At 45.7% G+C, this 11,185-nt stretch overlaps 1 protein-coding gene across 1 annotated transcript; it reads left to right on the top strand.

The window, feature by feature from the left end:
- Window positions 1-3,672: 3,672 nt before the first annotated feature.
- Window positions 3,673-10,885, top strand: LOC109752631 (oligouridylate-binding protein 1). Its single transcript, XM_020311530.4, has 12 exons — window positions 3,673-4,096; window positions 5,603-5,664; window positions 7,802-7,904; window positions 8,576-8,652; window positions 8,749-8,810; window positions 8,937-9,024; window positions 9,108-9,183; window positions 9,287-9,317; window positions 9,420-9,539; window positions 9,871-9,956; window positions 10,043-10,216; window positions 10,336-10,885. Exons 1-12 carry the CDS (start codon window positions 3,926-3,928, stop codon window positions 10,633-10,635), a joined length of 1,350 nt encoding a protein of 449 aa, XP_020167119.1. The 5' UTR covers window positions 3,673-3,925; the 3' UTR covers window positions 10,636-10,885.
- Window positions 10,886-11,185: the final 300 nt, after the last annotated feature.

The following is an 11,185-nucleotide window of genomic DNA, read 5'->3' as shown; positions in this document are numbered from 1 at the left end:
GCTACAGCAGTTCGCTATCTTGTTTTTGACAAGGAGGAATCTAGTCCAAAACTGTCGGACTGTTTCTCCGGGCTGTTGCTTTACATATATTAAACCCCATATGTCGAGTCGCCCTGAGTTACTTGGAGAGTACTCAATGTGGGGGGGGGAGGAAAAATTTAGTCCCAACAGGGTGTGAGACTGGAGTCTTAGTGGCCGAGTCTTGGGCCGACGTGGAATCCGACGTGCCGGGCTCTGGGTCCGGATTCTCAGCTGGGCACAGTTGTGTAGGCTCAAGGCCGTGTGCTAAATCGGACTTAGGCTTTGGGCTTTCTCCGGAGCGGAGGTCAGAGTCCGAGCTAGAGGACGGGGCAAGATGATAGAAGGTTTGCGTCCCATCCGTTCTTGGCTCCAAAGGTAGTAGGGGCGAGTCCTCGGCCAAGTCTTCGACAGTGGCGACGAAGTGGGTGACGGGCGAGATATAAATTTCCCTGTCGTTGGCTTTAAGTCCGATCCGATCATAGATTGAGGACTGGCTGACGGTGATCCCCATGGCCTGGATCCGATCTAGTATCCCGTTTCATAGCGGGAGATTTGTCGGATCCATGTTTTGGGAATGCTCGGGGTTAATTTGCAGCGTTGATACGTTGGGAGCGTTCGAAGTCGCCCTGGGGCCTTGCTCGGCCGAGGCTGATCCTGGACCATCGAGCATAGAGATTGGGTCCAAGTTTGAAGCCGGATCCGGGGTGGCGGCCAACCTGGTAGCGGGGTGAGTCGTACATGAAGTTAAAGCTTCAGGGTTTGTGGGTCCTTCAGGTGAAGCTGAGAACCCTGCAAGGACAAGGTCTCCCCGGGAGTCAGTAAGGAACTTTAGGTTTCCAAACCTGATCTCCTGCCCGGGACCGAAGCTGTCGATCCGGCTGAGGTGGCCAGTCGGATCAGCGTGTAGCATGATACTTCCGAATGCGAAGAGCTGGCTGGGAATGAAGACGTCTCTCTGCGGATGTTGTTGCTGGCGACTAGGCGAGCCATTGCTCCCTGACGATCCGCCAACAGAACTCTCAATGAAAGCACCAATGTCAGTGTCAAAACTGGTGGATCTCGGGTAGGGGGTCCCGAGCTGTGGATCTTGGATCGATGGGTAACAGGGAACATGGAGACAACTTTTACCCAGGTTCAGGCCCTCTCGAGGAGGTAAAACGCCACGTCCTGCTTGATTGTATTAATGTATGAGTATGGCAATTAAAGAGTTGATCTACCACGAGATCGGATGAACTAAACCCTAGGTGGATATGATAGTGATGGTTCCTCTTTTATACGGTCTAGCCCTCTGGTTTATATAGACACCAGGGGTACCTAGGGTTACATATGGTTGGTTACCATCCGGGGATAAATATGCCGATTACGCTAACTAGACTTGGAGGATACGCCAAGTCTTCGAAGGTTTCCTTCTGGAGCACGGGGTCGCCTATAGTCTGGCCTTCCATTGATGAATCACGAGCAGCCCGCCAGTCTGGCCCATGAAAGATAGGCCGACAGCCCGAGGACCCCATAGTCCGGGACACCCTCATTCATGGCCTCATTATCTTCCTTCTAATCATGATTAGCATCCATTAGACGCCGAATAAAATTCCTCTTTTTTCCTGCTAAAGCAAAATTATTGAAAAAGTTTGTGTTCTAGTCGCCGAACTTGAGCCAGTTCGCGTGAGCCCTCTGAACCCAATAGATTTCTTCCTTTTCCATAGCTTCCTCGATTTCAATTAGCAAATGCCTTTGCTGATCTACCGACTCGTCAGTGAGAGGGCCCGATCGCAATTTTTCCAACTCATCCTTTAGATTTTTTAGACGGCGTTGAGGGGATTTCAGCACCGTTCTATCCCAGTCGTGAAGTTCTTTATGGACCGATGTTATTCGCTCTACAAAAATTAGATTGCCTAGGGTACGCGACCATGCACAGTCACCCTATCAACCATGCCATCCTCCTTAAACCAACGTGCCTCAAACTGCTGATGTCGCTGTCCTTGTTGTCGAATGATGTTCGAATCCCCCTCAGCCTCCAAAACTAGCGTTCGATGACCAGGCTTCAAGTGTGGCACATTGGTAATAATTGCATTAGCAAACAAGCCATGAAATCCTTCTTTACACGCTGCACGATCTAGACATTCCCTAATACATCGTCGCCTCCAAGTAAACTGCTCTCCGGTGAAGCCCATGTCATTTAGCTCGCAATCAACTAGAGTGCCTCGAAAGTTTTGCATCATACGGACTGGACGAGGAGCACCACCCTCTTTCTCGTGGGAGTACAGAATCTCATTAAAATCGCCTATAACAACCTAGGGGAGAGATGCCCGAAGGTATAGGCCTCGAAGATAATCCCATGTCCGAGTTTTGTCTTCCCATCCTGGTTCTTCATAGAACCCCGTTAGCCTCCAAATTTCATCCGGTGAAGTTCCCACCTTTACATCAATACAATTCTTGGTTTTGCTCATCACCTCTAGCACACAAGGGTTGCGCCAAAGGAGAGGCCACCACTAGCCCCAACACTCTCTACCACTTCAACATGATCCATCTTTAATTTTCTCATCAACTTTTCCACCCTAACTATGTTCAGATGTGTTTCAGACAGAAAAAACACATCCGGCCCCCATTGCTTTTGGATATCCAAAAGAACCCTTATTGCCGCTGTACTGGCCATGCCACGGCAGTTCCAACATACTATTTTCATTACTCCCGCCAAAAGAATCACATATTCAAAGAAAACTCTACCTCGCTGCCAGCAAGCCAGGGAAGGAGAGAAAAACCTACCGCCATCAAAGTCGAGGAGAGACTAGAAGTACGCCCACGATCACTTTGCCGGGTAGAGATTAAATCCCTAGCTGCCAGGTCGAGGGAGCTGAAAACCTCACGTTGTAGTCATGCAGCCTTCAAACATGAAGTCAAGGGAGACTCTCATGGAGCCATGGTCCCGTAGGGGTGGTTAACGCCGGCACTGTGGCAGTGCCACAACCGGCGATGGCGTCCAGACCTAGATCGATTTCTTAGTCACGAGAGATGAGACAAATATGCACGCATGTATTACTTCTGGTGTTTGTCGTACTGTCATGATTGATTGAAGATGAATAGATTATAAGTTTTGTGAAAAAATATCAGAGATAGAAAGAAATCGTATGCATTATTGTGCAGTCTGCTCGGCCGGTAAATACCCAGGAACCGAGCGCACGGGGGTGCGGAGACTTCTGACACGTAGCAGATCCTGACAACTCTTTCGTGTTTCTCGTCCACAAACACCGGGGCGACCCGCCCTCCTGGCCTTGGCTCTCTTGCCCTACCGCCCGACCCTCGTTTGTTGGCCGTTCCATTGGGCGCACGAACACCGGGTCTTCCCACCCGTTCCACCGCAGCGCCCGTGCTCCGCAGACAAGAGAATTTACCATGTACACCATTAGGTGTTTCGCAAATTGCATAAATAGCCTTGCACCAATCATTGTCTCAGTTCGCGCACAAAGCTCTCTTCCATGCCCCACTCGACTATGAACTTATATGCGAACTCGTACTCCCTCCGTCCGGAAATACTTGTCGGCGAAGTGGATGTATCTAGACTTATTTTTATTCTAGATACGTCCATTTCTATCCATTTATGCGACACATAATTCTGAACGGAGGGAGTACAATTTAGGAGGTGTTCTGTTTTCAGGAAGAAAATATCCCTTTTCTTCCCCTGCTCGCCCACCCCCACTCTCACGGTCTCACCTCGCTCCTCTTCACTTCCTCCCTCGGCTTCGAGGGTGTTTTTTTTCTCTATTTTTTTCCTTCCTTTTTTTCTTCTCCTTTTCTTTTTTCCATTTCGATATTTCTTCTTCGTCGAGTTTGGGTTGGATTAATCCCCGACCCAAACCCTAATAATCGATCTCCCTGACCCGGGACTACGGGCCGGGGATCGATCGCCATGCAGCAGAGGATGAAGCAGGTGGCGGCGGTAGCGGCGCAGCAGCAGCAGCAGATGATGCAGCAGGCTCTGCTCATGCACCAGCACCAGCAGCAGCAGCAGGCGGCGGCCGCGGTGCCGCCCATGTTCCCGCCGCACCACGCGCACCCGGGTCTCCTTGCCGCGCCGCATGTTGGCTCCTTATCTTGCTCCCCCGTGATTACTCCTTGCTCGATCGCTTTCGTCTGCGCCGGGTCGGTGGCCTCTGGAGGTGTCCGGGGTTCAGGGGGGGGGGGGGGGGGGGGGGTGGTCTCCCGCGGTGTCGGTGACAGCTAGGGGTTTCGCTGACATGGCTCCGTGTTCTAGGGTTGGAGTCTCTCGGTTTGGTTATTCGGTTCAAATGGTGGGGATTTGGTTGCTTCACTGTTCGATTTTTCATTTCGTCGGTTCTCTTCGTTGTGAGCTTGCTCGTGGGGAAAACTTGATTTTGTCTTTTGTATTGTTTGTCGAATTAGGGTTTTGATCAGACCGGGTCGTTTCTGAGTGGATTTCACATCTTCTCTGGTATTCTAAGCTAAGTAGCTACTTCACTACTGTTTAGAGGAGTTATGCTTGAGTACGCCGCGTGGAATTAGGTGCATGTGGTTGTGATTTACAATTAAGATTACGGGCAGGTTTAATGAGTGACAATAGTGAGATAAATATGTTTGTGCTAGAGTTTATGTGATATTGTAAGCGCCATAGTGCTAAATACTTGTTAGTTTCTTAAATGTGAAGTGGAAAATATGCAGTGAGAACTGTGAATGAGCTCGTAGTGTCTCTGAAGGTCAGGTGAAATTTGTCTGGTGACTGCTAAACAAGTCACCATTTAGAGATGTGGGTTATGTTTTGGTTGTCTCTGATCATAAATAAGTGCACATTTAGTGGTGACTGAAATGTGAATGTACCATAGTTATGCTCATTCCTTTTCCTTCTTTCATCCTGTTTGTCAGTCCAGAGGGTACTCCAATTTTGAGTTTTAGTGCATAGGTTGCATTAATGCTGAACTGCATTTATTCTACTCCCTCTGATCCATATTACTTGTTGCTCAAACGGATGTATCTAGCACTGAAATACAACTAGATACATCCGTTTGAGCGACAAATAATATGGATCGGAGGGAGTATTAATACTTGCATGACATTGTTTCTTACACATGCAGCTGTTCCAAGTGCTAGTTAGTGAATCCGTTTGCATCTCTAAGAGTCAGTTGTGCAAAGTTCTGGTAAACATGTTCAGAGTAGATGCGTTTTCCAATAGTGCAACACTGCAAGTACTGCCTTTCACTGAGTACAGTTAAGTGTGTCTTTACATGTTGGTAGTATTGTACAGTGATTTCTTTCAGCTTGTCTCTGCACGTAATTCAGTAACTGCAAGAAATCCACAGGAAAACTAGACATTGGCCTTTCTGCAATGCTCATTTGGGGAATCATGCATGCAGCGACATATTGTAGATCTGTACAGCGTTCCTGAATCACGTGTCCTCTGGACTAGGGGTCTAGCTTGGTCTTCATTGCATACCTTATTGCATTCGTATTTTTTTGTTTGATTTTGATTTTTGATATCACATATTTTCACTTCTACTGTTTGTTTGGCTCTTCTTTTCCTTTCAAAATGTTAGGGCTGTATTCTTTGCTTGTGACACCTGTAATTTTGCAGATAGAGCCCATCGTTAGTGGGAACCTGCCTCCTGGGTTTGATTCAAGCACATGCCGCAGTGTGTAAGTGGTTTATTTGAACCTTCCAGTTATCTCGTGCCGTCTTACTGAAATTAAATATAAATTGTACAAAACACGATACTTCTTTGTAAAATGTGTGCTCTGTCTCTTATAGTAAACTCCAAACTGAATATGTTCTAGGACTGCCTGATGACATGTATCAAGTTCTCTTCTGCTTATTTTTACATCAAACTGCACATCGTCTCTACTTCTAAAAAAATGCGAGTTGGTGATGATGGTGTGCCTGCCTTCGGGCTATATGTACCGTCCGATCTGGAATCTGAGGCTGAGATTGAAACTGAGACGTGTTATGCCGAGCCAACGACCAAAACACGGGTAGTCTAGAGGTTTCTCCTTCTCCTGCGAAACAGATTATTCTAGAACCCCGCCAAATTTCCTCGCCGCCAGCCCCTCACCTCTCTTTTCCCGCGAGCGCTGGAGTTGAGGAGGTGCTGGTGGCGGGTACACACTTCTTGCATCGTCGTAGTTGTGTGAGAGTTTGGTGTGCGGCGGCGGTCGTCAAGGTCGGGGAAGATGACCACAGTACGGTGTCGTGATGGCCGAGAGGCAATGCCGACGAGTGCTCTGGTTCAATCTCGTCGGCGCGTACCACCTACCGAGCGGCAGCAGCACGGGGTGCCCAGGAGATGGAGATCGACCAAGGCAGATGGTCGGGAGCAGCTGAGAGGCGTTGGCCGGGAGCAACGAAGGCGTCGGCAGCCGGCGACATGGAGCAGCGATTGGGGAGAAATCAGAGGAAATTGATTGGGGGCATTCGGGTCCTTACGGCGCCAGCGTCCGCCATGCTCTCAAGCAGCCGTGCTTGCCGTCCTAAGCAGGTCTTGAACGGCCCGCCGCGCGCACAGCTTCCAACTGCCCCTGTTCAAGCGCGTCCGCTCCGGCCGTGTCTTCTACCTGTAAAATAGAAAAATAATCGAGCAACCGAGCTTCTGTGCTGCATCGTCCATTCTCCAAGCTGTTTTGCCTGACCCCCACCCCAATGGACAGTGAGCGCGACAGCAAGCGGACGAGCTGGCTGTAGCGGGCGCCGGGACGGGCGCTAGGCTGTGTGCGACCTCTACGTGCGGAGCCTCATCAGTACGCGACGGGCCAGCTACTACAGGTTCTTCGCCTACAATGGCGACATGCTGGAGCCCATAGTTGTTGACCTGTCAAAACCTGAAACCTTTTTAGTGGCATTTCTCAAGAGCACGCAAGTACGACAGCTCTATTACCGTTCATAGTTGTTGACCTGCCTATTTTATCATTTTCATCATTGACATATGCATGTAGCTAATTATCATTGCAAAATGTTGTGGCTGCAGTGTTTGTCCTGTTAATTCTGCATTCCTTACTTTCTGATATAGTGTCACTTCTTTGTTAGTTATGTCTTATTTTTTCTCTATGTTCATTGCTTCTGTTGACTTTAGGTTGTGCATATGTGGAGAAATATCCAAATTTTTAAGCCACATCCTGGATATTTGTTTCCTTTGTCTGTTATCAATAATTTCTTTGCAGAAACCTGGTTGATGATGTAAGAAAGCTACAAGTGGTCCGATACTAATGTTTTTTTATGTACATACATGTGCACTCACATCTTTTATATACATATAATTCAAATATTTTTGGCACAAATATTTTGAGCAAACAACTAAAAGAAGGGCATACTATGCTTGGCGAATGGGACTAAAATATTGCTGTAGCAGTTAATGGGGTGCTGACTGGTGGTGGATCCTGTGCTAACCAAAAGCTGGCTGGGGTCGTCGTAATTGCCAAATGTGTGTGGACAGATTTTGTATTTGGCACATGTTCTCTGTCCCCTTAATATGGATTATGGAACAACAATGAGGAAGCGGGATAAGCAGAACAACAAGTCTTCTGCAAGGTGAAAATTGAGAAGAAAATGTTTGGCTTGGACGAGGGGGTTCATCGGTCGGAATCCACATGTTTGATTTTGCTAAATGTGTACTTATCAACAATATGGCATCACTTTGAATAATGTCTGTCTTTTATTGTTCAGTAGGATCATGACACTTAAGTAAACAATTCTCACCTGATCTTTTGTGATTCCGTTGCGTAGCACAGGCATCTAACTAGTTTCCTTATGTTACTCACTACTCAACATTATTATTCTGAATAGGTATGTTGGCAACATCCATCTTCAAGTCACAGATTCACTACTGCATGAAGTTTTCCAGAGTATTGGTCCAGTTGAAGGGTGTAAGCTCATCAGGAAAGAAAAGGTAACTTGTGCTCTTTAAAAATATATGCCATTTTCGTACTTTGTATTTGGTGTAAGTTTAAGGCATTTATTCAATAGTACTCCCTCCGTAAACTAATATAAGAGCGTTTAGATCACTATTTTAGTGATCTAAACACTCTTATATTAGTTTACAGAGGGAGTATCAGATAATGCTGTGTGTTGTATTCTGGCATGATGTAGACTGCCATCCGCAATGCATGCTCTCAGACAGAAGGATTTATGGTATCAATAGTCAATGTTTGATTTGTTGGTTTAACAGTGTTTATTTTTGGATCTCAGAACCCTACTGTGTGAAAGCTGTAAGGGACTGTTTTGGACTATTTGTTTGAATTGGCATGGTAGATAAATGCCATCAAACCCAGTCCTGAGCAACTTCCTGCAAGGAAGCTTTCTGATGTTGACTGACGGTGTACAATTAACAAATGCTCACATGGGATAGGTAGATAAATAACTCATTTGGCCTCTTGTTAGGACTATTAACTTGATATTTTAGTGATGCCGTCTTCTATCTCTTGAAAAAAAGCGTGCTGCATTTTTGTTTGTGTTATTTACTTAGTTCACCACTACAATTCGTTGTAGAACAGCTAATGCTGAATTAGTCATATTGTTTCTGTTAATATTTTATCCATCTTTGTTCTTATCATCTCGCAGTCATCTTTTGGTTTTGTTGACTATTATGACCGTAGATATGCTGCACTTGCTATTGTGTCTCTCAACGGTAGACAACTGTAAGTGTTTTCTTTCAATATTAATTATCTATAAACAGATATTAATGCAGTGTCCCATGTTCTACATTAACATTTCTTATAATACTGGATAACCAGGTTTGGCCAGCCAATAAAAGTCAATTGGGCATACGCAAGTACCCAGAGAGAGGATACATCAGGTCTGGTACTGAAATATGGTCTAAATGTTCCATTATATATACTTGTTTTTTTTTCCAGTGTATGTGCATCCTTTTAGATGTGAGACTGTTATAACTGAGATCTTGTCTGGCTGTTTATTCTTGCAGGTCATTTTAACATCTTCGTCGGGGATCTTTGCCCTGAGGTTACGGATGCTGCTTTGTTTGCTTTTTTCTCGGCATATTCTACCTGTTCGTAAGTGTTACATAGCTCTGTGTACTTCATCCCATTTGTACAGTATATTCTGCCTTACCACTTTAGCTTGGTAACTTGTGCAGAGATGCTAGAGTTATGTGGGATCAGCAGACTGGACGATCCAGAGGGTTTGGTTTCGTTTCTTTTAGGAATCAGCAGGTAGTGTCACCATGGCAACTTAAAACATTAGTCTGGACTCAGAACTAATGTTTGAGTTTATATGAACTGCTATTCATCATCTTCCTTTGTTATTCATTGACAGGATGCACAAACTTCCATAAATGAATTGAATGGTGCGCTCCCTGTTGCTTATTGTTGACTATGTCTAATTCTGGAGTTAACAAATCAGCTTCAGTGATGTGATGATAATGTATGTTTGTTTTTCTTGTGTTCAGGAAAGTGGCTTGGCAACCGCCAAATTCGTTGCAATTGGGCAACGAAGGGCGCTAATGCCGGTGAAGAGAAGCAAAGTACAGACTCCAAGGGTGTGGTGGAGTTGATAAACGGCTCATCAGGTGAATCTATATGCACTTGTTCCTTAGGTATTTGTTTTAATTTAAGGTTATATGATATGGAACAATCGGCTAGCAACAAGTTGAACTATTAGTTATCATTATTGTGGGAGTTTAGGTTTCTAATCTTTATTTATTACCCTTGGAGTTGAATTTACTTCATAGTCTGTTACATTTGCCAACTCCACTTCAACATTTGGGTTCCAGTCTTAATCCTTAGCAGAATAGGAATTAAAATAATATTTGCTTCTCACAGAATCTAGCTACATAACCTTGTGAAATCTTTTGTGGTAACTACGACTAGCGAAGTAATTTCATTGTTCCTGTTTTACAGAGGCTGGCAAGGAGAATGCAAATGAAGATGGTCCTGAAAATAACCCACAGTATACAACTGTTTATGTTGGCAATCTTCCCCATGATGTACTTTCTTGATTCCTGTTCTTTTGCATTGTTCTTTTTTGGTTATGCATAGTGTTTGCTCATCACTAGTCAATTCTGTTTATTAGATCAACAGCAATGATGTGCATCGATTTTTCCATTTACTTGGGGCTGGGTCAATTGAGGAGGTCCGTGTAACACGCGATAAAGGATTTGGCTTTGTGAGATATAGTACCCATGAAGAAGCTGCACGAGCAATACAGACGGGTAATGGCCAACTTATTGGCGGGAGGCAGATCAAGGTACTCTCTTTAGACAATGACATCCCCACCAATGAATTCCATTTCTCTTGGTTACCTTAGTTCCTTGGACGTAACAGAGGATAAAAGGGTTTTAGTGATTGACTTTCCATATCATGCAGTGCTCTTGGGGAAGCAAACCAACTCCACCAGGGACAGCATCTGCGCCTCTGCCTCCTCCGGCATTAGCGCCATACACCCCTGGCGTGTCAGCAGTTGACCTCATCTCCTACGAGCGATCCCTTGCTCTGAGCAAGATGGCTGCCAACCCGGCCCTGATGGGTCAGGTCGCCGCCCTGAGGCAGGCCGCGATGGGTATGGGCACCGGCGCCAGCCAGGCCATCTTTGACGGGAGCTTCCAGAGTGTCAACCCTCAGCAGCAGCAGCAGCAGCAACAGCAGCAGCAGCTCATGTACTACTGAGTGTATGAAGCAAGTATGCTGGCGACGGAGGGGACTACAACACCCTCCTTCCTAATATATATACATATATGGTAGATGAAGCCTCACCAGGGCCTTTTCTTTTGTTATTACTAGTCCAACATCGCAATTAGTAATTTACTATCCTTCGCCGCTGTTAACGCTCCGGGTCGCCGGCTATATATAGCACCAATGTACTAGAACATATGTATCCCTGACGTGTTAAGAGTTGGGCAATTCTTATTTTTAATAACTACTCCCATCGATCCAAAATAATTGTCGCAGTTTTGAACTAAGGTTAGTTTAACCTTAATTCAAAACTGCAACACTTATTATGGATAGAACTAACCTTAATTCAAAACTGTGACTTATTTTTGATTGAAGGGAGTAGCATATATGACCATGTGTTGCAACATGAGAAAAGAAAATGATGTGCTAAGGTGCGAAGTAAATGCCGGTTGTGATGAACCAGGTGTCGGGTTGAGGATAAGGTCGCTGGTGACAGATTTGATGCATCTATTGATAGCATAGATCTTTGGGCGCTAGTTCGGGA

Source organism: Aegilops tauschii, chromosome 4, assembly GCF_002575655.3.
Source record: "Aegilops tauschii subsp. strangulata cultivar AL8/78 chromosome 4, Aet v6.0, whole genome shotgun sequence".
NCBI lineage: Eukaryota > Viridiplantae > Streptophyta > Magnoliopsida > Poales > Poaceae > Aegilops > Aegilops tauschii.
This window is presented reverse-complemented; position numbering and strand designations above follow the sequence as displayed.